Source organism: Cercospora beticola, chromosome 7 (genome assembly GCF_033473495.1).
Source record: "Cercospora beticola chromosome 7, complete sequence".
NCBI classification, from domain to species: domain Eukaryota; kingdom Fungi; phylum Ascomycota; class Dothideomycetes; order Mycosphaerellales; family Mycosphaerellaceae; genus Cercospora; species Cercospora beticola.
Window position 1 is genome coordinate 918,730 of NC_088941.1, and position 18,024 is coordinate 936,753.

At 45.0% G+C, this 18,024-nt stretch overlaps 3 protein-coding genes across 3 annotated transcripts; 1 reads left to right on the forward strand and 2 right to left on the reverse strand.

Annotated features, from left to right (window-relative positions):
- Positions 1–149: 149 nt before the first annotated feature.
- RHO25_010621 (uncharacterized protein) lies at positions 150–854 on the reverse strand (the record flags this gene model as incomplete). The annotated part of the gene is made up of 1 exon (XM_023602475.2): positions 150–854. The coding sequence occupies one exon, from the start codon at positions 852–854 to the stop codon at positions 150–152; it is 705 nt and encodes a 234-aa protein (XP_023450718.1).
- A 2,723-nt stretch (positions 855–3,577) lies between these two features.
- RHO25_010622 (uncharacterized protein) lies at positions 3,578–4,991 on the forward strand (the record flags this gene model as incomplete). Its single annotated transcript, XM_023602474.2, has 2 exons — positions 3,578–3,622; positions 3,693–4,991. 2 exons carry the CDS (start codon positions 3,578–3,580, stop codon positions 4,989–4,991), a joined length of 1,344 nt encoding a protein of 447 aa, XP_023450711.1.
- A 471-nt stretch (positions 4,992–5,462) lies between these two features.
- On the reverse strand, positions 5,463–6,299 carry RHO25_010623 (uncharacterized protein; the record flags this gene model as incomplete). The annotated part of the gene is made up of 1 exon (XM_023602473.2): positions 5,463–6,299. The coding sequence occupies one exon, from the start codon at positions 6,297–6,299 to the stop codon at positions 5,463–5,465; it is 837 nt and encodes a 278-aa protein (XP_023450712.2).
- Positions 6,300–18,024: the final 11,725 nt, after the last annotated feature.

The following is an 18,024-nucleotide window of genomic DNA, read 5'->3' on the forward strand; positions in this document are numbered from 1 at the left end:
TGTTAAAGCAGAAAGACCCAAGCACCGAAGCACCCAAAAGGAGACCCAATAACGCCATCGCTAATACGTCTGAAAATTCCAAGCAAATTGATCGATGCAGATGCAAGTAAAACATCATTGGTGTACAGGTGCCAGTCTCTCGCATATTATCACACGGCCAGTGGGTTCGGTTTTGGAGGCCCTAAGAGTGAGTCCCAGTCGCCTTTGGGTGCTGGCGCTGCCGGTACTACAGGCAGCTTCGGCGTCTGTGCTCTGTTGAATCTCCTCCCTGGACATTCTCGTAATGGTTGATGGACCGTGATGACCAGGGAATCGCGTCTACCAGGTGTCGAGTATCGGCTTGTAGTTTTCGTAGCCAGTTCTGCAATGTCGACAGTAGAGTTCCTTCGCTTCAGTTGTTTGAGATTTTCGGTCATGGCAGATAGTGCTGCAGGTGGGACACCGACATCGGTTTCTGATGAGCCGCGCGTCATGATACGATCCAGGCTTCTTGTCATGAAAGACGGGCGCTTGCTTAGGCGTGGGCGTTGTGGGAAGCTTTCATTCTCATCAAAGAACGTCCAGCTTGCGGACTCCTCGAATCGTACTCTCTTGACTGGTTTCGCGTTCGGGCTGAGGTGGCCGCAGTCTGATGTTCGACTGCTGCATGAGCTGGCTCTGCCGCTGCTCAGACTATCGTGCCGGCTGTTCAGTGTAGTGGTCTCTGCGGATCGCGTAGAGTCGACATCAGAGCTTCCCGATCGCAAGCTCAGGTCCAGGTCCATCGTGAACATTTCCAGCATGGCTACCTGCTTCTCGACATCGACCGGGAGCGCAGGTGATATTCTGCAAGAGGTCATGTGTGCAGCGGCCATGGCGATGTCGTCGCGATTGTCTTAGTGGTATCGAGAGGGGAGAGATGGCGTGCGGTCGCGAAAAGATCAAGATAATGGATAGAGTTCGAAAACACCGGCCTCCAGCAGGAGCGAGCGTTGGCGAATGTTTCAGCCTTGCTGTGCACCACTCGGAAGATCAAACAGAGAGCGGAAAGCCACACACGGCATGCAGGAAGGGCCTGTAGTCAGTGTATTTGATACAACGAGCGACGGGTGTGTGCCAAAGGATCGCGGTCGCAGGCTTAGCCGTGCAAAGCAGTGCGCCGCGTCGGCCTGCGAGCACCTTGGGGCTTTTTAGAAAGTTCCTCAGCACAGCTGTGCGACGTAAACTGACGCTGGTTGGGATCAACCTGGCTTCTCCAACTGCCACATTGGTAGGCTACCGATGTGTGCCCGGTGCCGTCACGCCGACCATCGCCACTCATTGGCCTGTTCCTGCAGCCTCGACCAAGGGACTGGTACACTTATCGTGCAGTGTGCATTTCAAGCCGGTTTGAGCACTGACAGCTGCTGTGGCTGCTCGGTGGTTTCACTGTTTCAAAGATAGCCGGCTGGCCATCGTCGCTGGAATTCGAGCACAAACAACACAAGACTGCGGAGAATGTCCGTTCCACCGCACCTTGCCTCTGCGATCGATGCGAACAGGTCGCTGCACATCGTGCATGCTCCAGCGTATCCTGGCCCAGTGGACGATGCATGAGATCATGACTTGTTATCGCGACTGCGCAAGCGCCAATAGTTGGATATTGCGACACCCGACCACCGGCTTACGATGTCGAAAATAATGCAGTTGAGGCTGGCCGTCGCTGGCCTCTGCACGCGCCGCATTCGGCTCCACGAACGTTCCTGTCTTCAACGCATTCTTTCTGAGACATCAAGTGTTCAAGACGCCAGGGGCCAGATGCAGCGTTCCGCGCCGTTCATGCAACTGATACACTCTCGTGTTACCTCGAGGAGATCTGGATTCGGTCCAGCCTGCAGCCTTCACGGTGCTTCAGACGAATCGCAAATCGGTAGAGAAACGCCAGGCTGTCCCAGGGTAAGACAGCTGCCTGTGCGACTTCCACCTCCGCTTCATCTGCTTTGCAATCGCTCCACCGTGGCACAGGTCTGCCTCTTTCCGTTGTTCGCACTCTGGCGATGTCAACCGTCCTTGGTACCTACATATTGCCATCTGATGTTGATGGCGGGTCTCCTGACACACCAAATGGCGATCGAATGCATTCAACGTGAAGATATGCTCCACGTTAATGCACGCACGGCACAACTCTCGGCGCGCGACTCTTCAACTCACCAAGGGGACGCACGAGTGCTTGTCGTTCGTTTCACGGGAACGACAGGGCATAGTCGATGTGGTCAATCGAGCACAAGACCACCGTGCCATGAGAAGGAGGGTGGCATCTCGCGAAGCTGCACATGGCGTCTCACAACTGCACTGATGCAGGCCTGAAGTTCGAACTCAAATTTGGGTTGAGCGGCTGATCAGCAGACACCATCTGCAACCACTGTGATGAGGCCACGTCTGACGCGTGAACTGCTCAAAGAACAGAAATTGCTCATGGCTGAGCGACGGCCACGGCAGTTCCAGACGGAGCATTGAGTGTGTTCGCGACTGTGCAGAGAGCATGCAATCGAGGACCTCAACGATTTGTTGGTGTGACCTCAAGGCTGGTTCATCAGTATTTGGCTGAGCACGCTGGCCATGTGGCTACCCTTGGCTCGCGAAAGGTTCGAGACTTTGTTTGAAACGACGCAACCCTTTTGTGGCCGTACTGATGATATTTGGCACGGCGGACATGCCTCTGGTCTTGCATAATAGCGCACAGCTCGAAGGAGGGTGGCGTAATCGGGGCCATCTTGACTCTTCGGCCTTTGAAAGGCTTGATGACTTGCCAGCGGAAGAGTCTGCGATCTGGGGATGCGTGGGGTGATCTACTCCATCACCCCGTACTGTAACATTTCGTGCACTCGGATCTTCTCGCCCTTGCGCTGAGTATGGCGTGTGTGGTATGCTGGGCATCGCCTCCACGGAAGCGCAAGACGCCCGATCATCCCAACGTATCTGGCTCCACGTGTTAAACACCCTGCGATCCCGTTCGGGAATAGATGTGAGGTCATATCTCTGCTTCCAGCAGGACGAGCCTTTTCCTGGGTCGTGCTCGGCAAATTGGAGCTTGCTCCGGCGCGTCGAACGATATAGCGGAGACAGAAAGATACAGTAGTCGCAAGATGCCAGTCGCAGATCCTAGGAAGCGTTTCCTGAGATTCCTAACGTTGAGATGCACACCAGTGTTTGAGCGAAGAACGTGCGCCTCGTGTATTTCATGCCATCTTCCATGGCCATTTCTGGCGACATGAAGATAAGGACCGCATCATTCCGTTGACGATACGCTCGTTCAGAAGCGTGTGGTGCGTGATGGGTCTTTCATGCCTGGCAGCGCAGCGCAGAGATGGGTGGCTTGATGATGCTGTTGTCGTCGAGATGATTCGAGAGGAAGTCGCGCGCCAGGGACGACGCGCCTTCACGTGCGCACGCGATCTCGTCAGCCCTTAGACTCGTCCGACAGCTTGCGCTGAACAACATGGTGCCATTCTTGCGCACCGACCTGTAAGCTCAAGTCGCTCTCGACATGGCTGACTCGTAAATATGGATAAGTTTCCAGCATGATGCAGGTTGACAGAGAATTGTAGGATCACTAAATATGGCCGCAGAGTCCATTTCCAGCCGGCTGGCCACAGGAGCAGGTGTAAGTGCAGTCGCTGGGAGGAAACTTACCTGAGTCTATCCTCGGATCTTCCGCTGACTACTCCTCAAAGCATGCATATGGGGTGCTATACCTTGTTGCCGCCTTGGCGTATACATTCACACAGAAGACATTTTGGCAGGGTTTTAACAAGGAGAAGAAAGCACGTCTAGCGAGAGCTTCAAGGAATTTATGGTCGTTGCAAGAGAGTCTGGAGGGCATCAGACATAAGTTTCTCAAGTTGAAGAATGGCACTCAGCTTCACTATCTGGAGGCAACGCCCTCTGTTGCAGCGAAGTCCGATTGTCTCGTGATATTTATACATGGCTTTCCGGACTCATCTCATCTATGGACCAAATATCTGCGATCCAGCTCCCTGGCTGGCCAAGCGAAGCTTGTTGCGCTTGATCTTCCCGGATGTGGCGGCAGCGATAGTCTGGACAGGTACGGACCAGATCAAATGCTCAATGCCATTGCGGAGGCGATCGTCCTACTCAGGGAGCGCTACCAGTCCAAGCATGAAGATCTTTCTGGAAAGCAACAACAATGCATTCTGGTAGCACACGACTGGGGAGGAATCATCGCCTTCCGCCTCGCCGCACAGACTACAGGATTGTTCGATCACTATATTGCCGTCAACACCATGTATCCTGTGGCAGCAGAAGCGAACATTTATTCCAAGTTGGCCCAAACGAAGCAACTACTCAAGAAAGGAAAACTTCCTTCCGCACTGCGCATCTTTGGACCCGTCATGGTCCAATTGCTCATGTCAAGTTACGTGTACATGATGAACCTTGAGCTCTCCTTCGACAAGGTCTGTCCAGCTTTGACGTGGGCTCTCGTAGAGGGATCCCACAAGTTAGCGTACAAGAAGTACCCAGAACCATCTCCAGAAGAGGAAGCCAATCGCTTAGCCCTCGCATGCGGGCCAGGAGCAGCAGAGGCCAAGTTACCGGCAGACGATGGTTCAATGTATGGTCCATCTGTCTACGAGCGTGCCACTAGGTGGAATGTGCCTGGCAATTGGGACGGGCGGGTCAAGCTCTATACGCAAGGCCTCTTCCGAGGTAAATGGACGCCGGACTACCCGGGTATCTCAACATTGCCGCTCTCAAAGAAGTCGGAGGATACGGTGGTAGACAAGCGATTCAAGTATCCTGTCACTTGTATATTCGGCATGAAAGATATCGCGCTCGATCCACGAGTCATGCTTGATGGCATAGAAGAGTTCTTCCTCCCAAGCAGTGATGGGCTCTGCGAGAGTAAGATCGTGCGTCTGCCCGAGGGTGGACACTGGTGCATGATAGAGAAAGATGGCGAAGAGGCGATAGAAGCAGAGCTAGCGCTACTGCTGAGAGGCCACGAGTCTTAGCTATATATACACTAATCTGTGTCTATCTCCAATTGGCAGAGAAGACGTATCGTACCTCGACTTCGTCAAATACAATGCTGCCTTGTCAATCAACGCCAGCTCAACTGAACCGGTCCACTGTTTCGGCATTCCCAGTGACTAGCTCGCGTGAGAGTGGGCTTAATACAAGCTCAGGGAGATCCACCGCAAGCTCACGAGAAGATGCACCTTAGTCATTTTCGGGTCGTTGCAGGTGATTCGAGTCGTTCCGTGAACAGTCGAACCCGAATCTTAGAGGGTTTCTCTCGGCACGACAAAAAGTCGCGGCGCTTTAGCCATCTCATCACAGCCAGTAGGCACCCGGCTGGCGGGATCCCGCAGGCGAGGACCGTGGGCCTTCAAAGATGCTGCTGCAGTCTAGGCTGCTATTGCTGGGGGGCACATCAGCTGTAGGGATAATATCGATGCACGAAGCACCATCACAGCACTGCCTCATCCACTTTCCAGCTTTTTCAACTGTGCGACAACCTGTTCCACAGATCCCTCCACGGCCGCCTTGTCTTTCTCGTCCATCTTCTTCAGGACATATCGCGCAACATCATCGCTCTCCCTGCTGACAGGTCGACCAATTCCAATTCCAATCCTCACAAAAGGCGTATTCCCAATTGTTGACATGATGCTCTTCAAGCCATTGTGGCCTCTTGCGCTGAGACCCTGCTGTATTTTGACATTGACAGCACCAAGCGGTTTCTCCAACTCATCGTGAACCACAACGAGTTTACCATTCCCGTCTGGCAAATTCTTATTCCACGCCTGGTACGCAGCCTTCACACCCTTCCCACTCTCGTTCATGTAATCTGTACTTTGCCATAGAACCCAGTTGCCCGAATCGCCAATCGTCGCAGGCCTGCTCACGAGGCCTTTACCCCATATCTTCTCTTTCGTGTATTGCCCATAGCCCAAGTGGGATGCTAGGCGATTCAGAACAGTATGTCCGGCACTGTGTAATGTGTTCGCATATTGGGCGCCGGGATTGCCAATGCTGCAGACCAGCAGCGGGATCGGTCGGGCAGCTGCGAGCATCGATTCAGGCTCCGCGGTCTCAGTCCCAGCAGTAGCAAGAACGGCATCTGCAACCTGTTTCTGCTTCTGCTTCGTCTTCTGCTTGTCCTTCTTCGACTTGGTGGGCGGTTTTGCAACAGACGAGCGGCGTCGCGTGCGGAGGACGATGTCCGACACGTTTTGAGCCGATCTTTCCCGAGTTTCGACCGCGTCTTTCTGGTCGTGGTCTTCCACCACTTCGTCTGCAGCTATTATTACGATATCCATAGCAGGCATAATTATGTTTAGGAATGAGCGTGGTGGCTAGGGGCTTATGTCATTGCGCAAAGTATATAGATAGATAATTCTTATACGCTGGTCTACCTCTTTTAACTAGAGTAAGCAGTACGCTCTATATTTTTTCGTAGGTAGAAAAGCTCTTATACTAGCACTCCGGCAGAAAAACCTCCTCGTGTCTTTATATTTTGTAGTAAGCTCTATATAGCCTGCTGCTTCTATAGTTTCTAGTTCTTCTTAGGATAATTTGCGTTATCTTAATAGTTTAGATCCTTTATAGTAGTTCTCCTTAGTTGTTTCTTATATTATTAGTACTTAGGAGCCCGATCCTCTTACCTACTAGCTTAGGGACTTAAGCCTATATATATAGTCCTAGTCCCTATACTAGTATCTATATTAATCTTTTATCTAACTCTTTCTTACTAGTTCCTAGAGTAGGTATCTCTCTATATAAATTCTACTTAGATTTTAACCTTCCTATAAGAGTAGAATATAGCAATATATTAAGCGCCTCTAGACTCCCTATCTAGAGATATTAAGAATAATTCTTGCTTTCTTAGTTTATATACGTTCTACGTGCTTTTGTTCTACGCTAAGTATAAGTAGTACTAGCCGTTATGCCTTAACGCCTAATAAGCTACGCCTCTCGAGCTATATACTTCTAGCTCTTATAACTATCTCCTCTTTCTAATAGAGCTACCTTAGCTCGTAGAGGAGGCTATATATTTCCGTCGTCTTAGTATAGTATCTAGTACGTTCGTACTACTTCTTATATATATAAATATTAAGTCGAGCCTTAGTTCGTAGCTAGTTACTATATAGCAACTCTCTGTAGTAACGGGCTTATTAACGGTACGTACTATCGGCGCTCGCGCTATAAGGCGCCGGTATACTATAAATTCGTCGTATACTCTTTACGTATTTTCTCTATTAACTATTTATATTTAGTAAGCTCTTTATATCCGACTCGTACTATATACTTAACTATCTAGTACTACTCTCGTATACGACCTATAAGCAATATACCTCTAAGAAGAGCTACTGCTGCTCCCGCTACTCTAGCTACTAACCGTCTCCTTTATATAGTAGACGATCTACCGAAGGCAGAGGACGACGACTACTAGCGCTACCTCCTATACCTCGTAGACTATAAGTCGCGCGGTTCGTATACGTATTATATACTTCGAGTCTACTAACTTCTTATACCTAGCCGTCGAGCCGCGCTATAATAGCAATATAAAGCTCGGCTAGTAGCTAAACTATATTCGCTATAGTAAGTCTAACTATAAGTATATCCGTATTACTAATCCCGACCTTATAAAGTAGGCGTAGCGCGCGCGCTACTACCGCCGCCTACTACGTATAAGTAGGCGCGCCGTACGCCTCTAGTAGCTCTACTACTACCTCGATAACGTAGGCGAGGCTATTACTACTACTCTTAAGCGCCTATAGAGCAACTCGGGCAAGTCCGCCGGTATCTTCTCTATACTAAAGAAGGCTAGCGAGGCGCTAGCTACTAGTATGCCCTCCGCTAATAAGTTTATAGCGATAAGTATAGGCCTCGCTATATAGCGCGGTATATTCGAGCTAGAGTATAAAGTATATCTTATATCCTACTAGTCGCTTACTTATCTCGTATAGTACTAATTCGTATAATAGAAGCTCTATCTACTTAGCGCCTCTAGCGAGGCCTTAGACCTCGCTATCGCCTCCGCCTACTCCGGCTAGTCTACTTAGAATAAGGGAGAGCTCTCTAAGCTCGAGGCAGATAATAAGAAGAAGAATAAGAAGAAGAGTAAAAAGAAGGATAATAAAGCTATAGATATAGGTATAGCCGGCAAGTAGTCTACGGGCCTCGCGCTTTTCTTCTACTAGGCTCTCGTAGTACTCTTGCGTCTCGCTAGCTCTAGGCTATATACTTCTATTACGTATAGTATACGCTATACCTACGAGTACTATAAATAAATGCTTTCTCTCCTTTTATAACGTCTTAGTTTTCTAAATTCTCGTATCTTAGCGGTTCTCGTATCTTAGCGATACTTAGCGTTTAGAATTCTTAGAATTTTCCGCTATTCTACTAACTACTAGTATTACTATTTCTTCTGCGGTTTCGCCTTATATACGAGCTACTTAGTTTCGCGTTACGCCTCGAATATATTAAGTACCTCGCAATCCCCGATATATTCTACCGGCTTCTAGATATCGTATTCCTCTAGCTACCCGCGCTATCTATAATAGCGAAATCCTAGAGCTTTATTTCGTTACCTCTCGGCTAAAAAGGCATAATGTCCGAGCTTAGTAAGCACGGACAGCTCTAGGTCATAAATCTTTAGCATGTCAACACGTGACCTAGGCATCACGTGACATCACGTGACACACGTGACATCACGTGACCCGCTCTTATACTATCGAACTAGGTACTTCCTTACGCCTTTCTCTATATAGCTTTCTAGTATCCTCTTAACTTTCTATTCGCCTTGCTCGTCTGCGAGTAGTAGGCTAGTATCCTACGTATTGCCGCCTCGCTAGAGTTCTAAGAGAGATACGTAGAAGATATTATAAATCTACGAGCCGGTTAGTAGAGCTAGGCGGTACGCCTGCTTTCCGACTACGTTAATAACCTTAAATAGTCTAGCGAATTTATCTACTAGCTTCTTCGATAGTACTTTTAACCGGAGGTTCCTTATAGATAATAGGACTAAGTCGCTAACTTTAAATTCTATCGGCTAGTACTTCTAATTAAAGTACTTAGCCTAAGATTCGCTTGCTTATTACTAGCGCTTAGTTAGCTCTTCGTAGTTCCGCTTTAACCTTTCTATAGTATCCTTTACTACTAGTACTTCTCTCTAAAGAAGTACGTCTCGAGCTTCGCTTATATCTCTCTTATACGTTTCTATAGAAAGGTCTAGATTAAACTCGTATACTACTCGAAATAGCAATATCTTAAGTATAGTATTTACGCTATTATTATATACGAATTCTACTAACGATAGGATAGATACCTAGTCGTCCTATCGCTCGCTATAATAGATACGTAGGTACTACTTAAGCGTCTAGTTTATACGCTCGGTTTAACTATTAGTCTACGAGTAGAATATAGTGCTTAGCCTACGTTTAATATACGTCTCGTAGTAGAAGTCTAACTAGAACTAGCTAGTAAAGACTAAGCTTCTATCGCTTATAATACTAGCTAGTACGCTACGTAGTTATATTATCTCGTTAATTAGGATATCTATAAGCTCTACGCTAGTATAACGCTTTATTATTCGGACGAAAGTTACTATTTTCGAGTAACGATTTACGATTATAAGGATCGCGTCGAAGATATAGCCGTTCTACTTACTAGGTAGAAGATCTATAATAAAGTCTATAGATAAATTCTTCTAAGAATAGTTAGATAGCAGGAGCGTAGCTATCTCGCTATAGAGGTAATAGCGCCTCGCTTTTGCCTTCTAATAGCTACTATACTACTCGACGTACTGCCTTACGTCGTTACTAACCTCCGGCTACTAGTACTTCCGCTTAACTAACTCTACTATCTTATCCTTACTAAAATAGCTCGCTAGAATATTGTCGTAGTATATACGGATTACTTACGTCCGTAATACTAGGTCGTTCGGTAGGTATAGAGCCTCTTCCCGGTATATATAGCCGTCCTTAATAGTATATTTCTCGCTTGCTACGCCTTCGCGTTCGGCCTACTCGTATAGTACTTTTGCTTTCGGATCGAGCTATACTAATATAGTAGTATACCTAATAATTATATCCGAGATATTAGCGTACGGCTACTCTTACGTAGTAATAGCGCTAGCGACTCGTAAGGGCAGAGCAAAGCTAAACGGACGAACCGAATAGTTAGCCGCCGCTATAATATACCTACTATCGGGCAGCGCTACCCTACTGCTCTTAGCCGCCGCTATAACTACCTTTAGAGTATCTAACTAAGTCTAGTAAGTAGCTTTTATACGGGTAATAACTAGGCCGCTTATAGGTATAGTGCTCTATACCTAGAGTTTCTACTTATAAGAGTAGAATATAGTAATATATTAAGCGCCTCTAGACTCCCCGTCTAGAGATATTAAGAATAATTCTTGCCTCGTTAGTTTATATACGTCCTGCGTGCTTTTATCCTACGCTAAGTATAAGCGGTACTAGCCGTTATACCTTAACGCCTAATAAGCTACGCCTCTCGAGCTATATACTCCTAGCTCTTATAACTATCTCCTCTCTCTAATAGAGCTGCCTTAGCTCGTAGAGGAGACTATATATTTCTATCGCCTTAGTATAGTATCTAGTGCGTTCGTACTACTTCTTACGTACGTAAATATTAAGTCGAGCCTTAGTTCGTAGCTAGTTGCTATATAGTAACCCTCCGTAGCAATAGGCTTATTAATAGTACGTACTATCGGCGCTCGCGCTATAAGGCGCCGGCGTACTATAAATTCGTCGTATACTCTTCGTATATTTTCTCTATTAACTATCTATATTTAGTAAGCTTTTCGTATCCGACTTATACTATATACTTAACTATCTAGCACTACTCTCGTATACGACTCGTAAGCAATATGCCTCTAAGAAGAGCTGCCGCTACTCCCGCTACCTCGGCCGCTAACCGTTTCCCTCGTATAGTAGAAGATCTACCGAAGGCAGAGGACGATAACTACTAGCGCTGCTTCCTATACCTCGTAGACTATAAGTCGCGCGGTTCGTATATATATCGTATGCTTCGAGTCTACTAACTTCTTATACCTAGCCGTCGAGCCGCGCTATAATAGCGATATAAAGCTTAGCTAGTAGCTAAACTATATTCGCTATAGTAGGTCTAACTATAAGTATATCCGTATTACCTATCCCGACTTTATAAAGTAGGCGCAGCGCGCGCGCTACTACCGCCGCCTACTACGTACGAGCACGCGCGCCGTACGCCTCTAGTAGCTCCGCCGACGCCTCGATAATATAGGCAAGGCTATCGCCGCTACCCTTAAGCGCCTATAGAGTAACTCGGGCAAGTCCGCCGGCATTTTCTCTACGCCGAAGAAGGCTAGCGAGGCGCTAGCTACTAGTATACTCTCCGCTAACGAGCTCGCGGCGACAAGTATAGGCCTCGCTATCTAGCGTAGTATATTCGAGCTAGAGTACGAGGTATATCTTATATCCTACTAGTCGCTTGCTCCTCTCGTATAGTACTAACTCGTATAATAGAAGCTCCGCCTACTTAGTGCCTCTAGCGAGGCTCTAGACCTCGCCGTCGCCTCTGCCTACTCTAGCTAGTCTACTTAGGACGAAGGAGAGCTCTCTAAGCTCGAGGTAGATAATAAGGAGGAGAGTAAGGAGGAGGATAATAATATAGACTTAGGCGTAGGTAGCGAGTAGCCTATAGGCCTCGCGCTCTTCTTCTACTAGGCCCTCGTAGCACTCTTACGTCTCGCTAGCCCTAGGCTATATACTTCTATTACGCGTAGTATACGCTATACCTATAGGTACTATAAATAAATGCTTTCTCTCCTCTTATAACGTCTTAGTTTTCCAAATTCTCGTATCTTAGTAGTTCTCGTATCTTAGCGATACTTAGCGTTTAGAATTCTTAGAATTCTCTACTATTCTACTAACTACTAGTATTACTATTTCTTCCGCGGTTTCGCCTTATATATAGGCTACTTAGTTTCGCGTTACGCCTCGAATATATTAAGTACCTCGTAATCTCCGATATATTCTACTAGCTCTAAGGTATCGTATTCCTCCGGCTACCTACGCTATCGAACTAGGTACTTCTTTACGCCTTTCTCTATATAGCTTTCTAGTATCCTCTCGACTTCCTATTCGCCTTACTCGTCTACGAGTAGTAGGCTAGTATCCTATATATCGCTGCCTCGCTAGAGTTCTAAAAGAGATACGTAGAAGATATTATAAATCCGCGAGCTAGTTAGTAGAACTAGGCGGTACGCCTGCTTTCCGACTACGTTAATAACCTTAAATAGTCTAGCGAATTTGTCCGCTAGCTTCTTCGATAGTATCTTTAACTAGAGGTTCTTTATAGATAATAGGACTAAGTCGCTAACCTTAAATTCTATCGGCTAGTACTTCTAATTAAAGTACTTAGCCTAAGATTCGCTTACTTATTACTAGCGCTTAGTTAGCTCTTCGTAGTTCTACTTTAACCTTTCTATAGCATTCTTTACTACTAGTACCTCTCTCTAAAGAAGTGCGTTCCGAGCTTCGCCTACGTCCCTCTTATACGTTTCTATAGAAAGGTCTAGATTAAACCTATATACTACTCGAAACGGCGATATCTTAAGCGTAGTATTCGTACTATTATTATATACGAATTCCGCTAACGATAGGATAGACGCCTAGTCGTCCTATCGCTTGCTATAATAGATACGTAGGTACTACTTAAGCGTCTAGTTTGCGCGCTCGGTTTAACTATTAGTCTACGAGTAGAATATAGTGCTTAGCCTGCGTTTAATATACGTCTCGTAGCAGAAGTCTAACTAGAACTAGCTAGTAAAGACTAAGCCTCTATCGCTTACGATACTAGCTAGTACGCTATATAGTCGTATTACCTTATTAAGTAGGATGTCCGTAAGCTCTATACTAGTATAGCGCTTTGTCGTTCGGACGAAAGTTACTATCTTCGAGTAATAATCTACGATTACGAGGATCGCGTCGAAGATACGGCCGTTCTACTTACTAAGTAGAAGATCTATAATAAAGTCTATAGATAAATCCTTCTAAGGATAGTTAGGTAGCGGGAGCGTAGCTATCTTGCTATAGGGGCGATAGCGCCTCGCTTTTGCCTTCTAATAGCTACTATACTACTCGACGTACTGCCTTACGTCGTTACTAACCTCCGGCTACTAGTACTTCCGCTTAACTAACTCTACCGTCTTGTCCTTACTAAAATAGCTCGCTAGGACATCGTCGTAGTATATATAGATTACCTGCGTCCGTAATACTAGGTCGTTCGGCAGGTATAGGGCCTCTTCCCGGTATATATAGCTATCCTTAATAGTATATTTCTCGCTTACTATACCTTCGCGTTCGGCCTACTCGTATAGTACTTTTGCTTTCGGATCGAGCTATACTAATATAGTAGTATACCTAACAATTATATCCGAGACGTTAGCGTATAGCTGCTCTTACGTAGCAATAGCGCTAGCGACTCGTAGAGGTAGAGCAAAGCTAAACGGACGAACCGAACGGTTAGCCGCCGCTATAATATACCTACTATCGGGCAGCGCTACCCTACTGCTCTTAGCCGCCGCTATAACTACCTTTAGAGTGTTTAACTAAGCCTAGCAAGTAGCTTTTATATAGGTAATAACTAGGCCGCTTATAGGTATAGTGCTCTATACCTAGAGTTTCTACTATAGTAATAGTAGGAGGTTGCTTATCTCCTTCGCCTCTCGTACGTAGTCGCTACGTCTAGATAGCGTATCGGCTAGGTTAAGCTTGCTAGCTCGATAGCTAATAGTAAAATTAAAGAGAGCGAGGAATGTCGCCTACTTTACTTATCTACCTATTAACTACTTAACGCCTATAAATCCCTTAAGGTTAGTATAATTAATAAGTACCTTAACCTTATACGTAGCGCCTTCGAGGTATAGTCGCTATGCCTTAAATACTTTAACTACTACGAGTAGTTCCTTATCGTAAACCTCGTAGTTATATTTAGCGTTAATTATCTTCTATAAGAAGAAGGCAATTAGATACTATTCCGCTTCGAATAGTTAGCTTAGGATACCGGCTACTACGAAGTCGGAAGCGTCGGTTTCGACTCGTAGGCGTAGCGTAGAGTTAAAGTGCCTTAGTAGTAGTATAGTCTAAAATCGATTCTTTAGCTTATAGAACGCCTGCTCCTTAGCTACTTCCTACTTAATTAGCCCTAGCTTCTTTCTATCCTTTATACCCTTTAATAGCGCTATTAAAGGTACTATAACTCTCGAATATTAGAAGATAAATCGATAGTAGAAGTTCGCGAATCTAAGGAAGGATTAAACCTCTATTAGTATAGTTAGAGTTAGCTATAAGGCGACTATAGCTACCCTACTTAGATCTATCGCTACGCTACTAGTAGTTACTACGAATCTAAGGAAGTCGACCTTTTTCTAGAAGAACTTATACTTAGAACGCTATATATAGAGTCTAAACTTACGGAGCCTCTTAAGTATAGCGCATATATCTCGTATATATTCCTCGCGTATCCTACTATAGATTAGGATGTCGTCTAGGTATACTATATAGCTTATATCGACTAGCTCTGCTAGCGTACGGTTAATATATACTTAGAACGTCGCTAGTACGTTCGTTAAGCCGAAGGGTATTACCTTATACTAGAAATAGCTATAGCGCGTGCGGAACGTAGTCTTCTAGCGGTTACTTAGCTTAATCCGAATACGGTAGTACGTATCGGCTAAGTCTAAGGACGTAAACTATACGGCTCCTATAAGCCTATCTAGCGTCTTACTAATTAGAGGTAGTAGATGCCGGTTCTTAATAGTAATCTCGTTTAGCCTATAGTAGTTAATATATAACCGTAGCTTGCTATTCTTCTTCGGTACGAATAGGATAGGCGTACCCGCCTCGCTATCGGAACGCTCGATCTAATCGTACTTAAGTCCTGTCTTTAAGTACTCCTTAAGCTCGTCTAATTCTCGCCCCGACTAGTAATATAGTAGACGGAATAGTAGTATAGTTCTAGGCCGTAGGTTAATCGTATACTCTATACTATTAACTAGCTTGCTTCTTATTTCCTCTATCGGATTAAGAATATCGTTAAAATAACGGAACTCCTTAGAAATAGGCTTAACCTTACCGCCTATCTTACTTAGGCTTACCGCAAACACTACTAGTACCTTCTAAAGATCCTTAAAGAACTTATAGGCTTCTCGGACTTCGAACTTACTAAAATAATCGTTACTATATAGCTATTTATCTATAGCGCTACTAGCTAGTACGCGCTAAGTACGTCGCTATAGACGGCCTAAGATTACGTTAGGAGTTAGTATATTATATATATAGAAGATACTACCTATAGATCGCTCCTTACTACTAGAGTCTACGATCTATATACGTATATAGTACGTACTATAATAGTGCCCTAATTTACTCGTAAAGGTAGTAACTAGTAGTAGGGCCGTATTCGGCCTTATTAGCAGGTTATGCTATAGTATAAAGGCCCTTAATATTATATTAATATCCGTAGTATCGTCGAGAAGGAAAGTAGCCGGCTTACTATCTAACTACGTTTCGACTTCTCCTTCTACGCGCGTCGCTAGTATACTCTAAACTAGTAGAGAGTTATCGCTATCTAGTTTAGCGCCGGTAACTCGCGTATTATCTCTAGCGCTTTAGCTTTTTTCGCTCTCTGCTTCTTTACTATAGTTACTCTACGAATAGCTAGCTTATTACTATCTTTCTTAAGGTTCGGGCAGTTAGGACTAATATAGCTAACCTCGTTATATACGAAGTATATAGGTTGCTAGCTCTTGCCCTTGCCTTTGCCTCTACGTTTACTCTTCGGCTTACTACTATAGGTATCGTATTAGCCGCTAGTCGAACCGGAGGCCCTTTTATAAAAGGTATCGCTATCGGTACGCTTACGCTTAGCCTACTTGTTCTCGGTATTACTACGATAGAGCTTATAAGATATAGCCTTCTTAGCTTGCTCGAGGCGTCTTACTAGAGCGATAAGGTCGGTACGCTTATTAGAGACAATATAGTTCTTAATAATATCCTTACGTAGTAATAGCTTTAGTTTTATAAGGAGCTAGCGTACTAGCTACGCCTTAGTATAGTTACCTAACTAAGACTCTAGGTTACTAAGATCTATTACGAACTATCGTACGCTCTAGCTCTTACTCTAGTATATATTCTCGTATTCTATAGTTACGAGGAGTATATAGTTCGCTTAATCCCCGACGATATCGTATAGGAATTAATAGAACCGAGACTAGGTATATCCTATAGATAGAACGCCTAGGTATTTATTATACTATACCTCTTACGCTTCGCCTACGAGATATATAATACCTATAATTACCTTCTAGTAATCTGTCGGAAACCTCTTTAGTATAGCTATAAAGTTTACCTCGAAGGTATAGATAAATTCGCGTACCTCCTTTATAGTCTTACTCTTAAAGAGCTTAGGCGTACGTAGCTTAATAGACTTATATAAGCTATACTCGTCGCTTTCGGAACGCACGCCGCTCGTATAACTTACAGACGCGCCGTCTTGCCGAGGTATTAGCTGTCCGAGGCCTAGCGCTATTACGCTTAGCCGTACTAGTAATTTAATTATCTATACTTCTCTTAGTAAGCGTTCGTTCTTAGCCTTAAGAGTACAGATCTCTAGCTATTCGTATAACGTATTATTTTTAGCTTAGAGGCGCCTGCGTATTATATACGCGTTACTAGCGTCGTCGGTATTATCTATATCCTCGTCCTATTCCTCTTTAGCTTATACTATTCCGGATTCTAATATCTCTTCGATATAGCCTAATAGCTATCTATCGTTTAGTACGTCGTCGTCGCGATTAGTCCGCTAGGCGGATGCGTTTCGCGTAAGTATAATAGACCTTAATAGATCGCTACTCTCGATAAGGTAGAAGAATTATAATTATAAGAGTAGAATATAGTAATATATTAAGTACCTCTAGACTCTCTATCTAGAGATATTAAGAATAATTCTTGCTTTCTTAGTTTATATACGTTCTACGTGCTTTTGTCCTGCGCTAAGTATAAGCGGTACTAGCTATTATGCCTTAACGCCTAATAAGCTACGCCTCTCGAGCTATATACTCCTAGCTCTTATACTTCCTTAGTACCTAGTTATATAACCTATATCTAGAGAAATTCTAGTTTTTATAGAATATCTAGAATAGTAGGTATCTTTATAAGCAGCTCTAAGTATAGTATAGAGTTAGATAGTTTATATTAGATACTCTGCTTTTAGACTTAAGGTTTCTAGAGAGCTCTAGAGCAGGGAGACTAGTCTGCCTTAGAGTCCTCTATTTTAGATAAAAGGCTCCTAGTAGCTAATTATCCTAGTATCTATAGGAGTACTACTATTCCTTTCTTCTGTTTCTACTATCCTTACTCTTTCTTATTAAAGCCTTCCCTTAGGTATACTTAGTTCCTCCTCTTTAGCTTATTTAGAGCCTAGGTTACTACTCTAGCTTCTAGACCTATAGTAGTATTTACTACTTAGAAGGGCTATCCCGTAGTCGAGTATTAGAATCTTATAGTAGTTATACTACGCTAGCGTCGTCTTCGTGTTCTTAGAAGCTCTCTAATCTCTCTAGGTCGAAATTCTAGACTTTTTGTCGCCTTCTTCCTGCCTCTATAGGTATCTAGCCGCCCTATACTTTGCTAGTATAGCCGAAGCTATCTGTTTCTACCTGCGACCGCGTAGAGGTATGCAATGGGACTTCGCAGGCGCAAAGTATATAACACGATGACAAAGAACATCCACACTGCTGAAGCCGGTGACTCAACACTGCACAGCCGCCGACCAACTGAAAGCAGACTGCGGTAAGTGCTGGAGAAGGTGGCAACGGTGGATGCTCGGCCACAATTTCATTTCAGTTGCAGATATGACATCCAGCGAAGCCTTCGAGGGAGAAGATGATGGTGTGTCGAGCCAGGTGATATACAAGTCGTATCGTACATTTTGCGCTGTACATCTGTTGCTAATATGCAGTGCTGTGGCATTGGT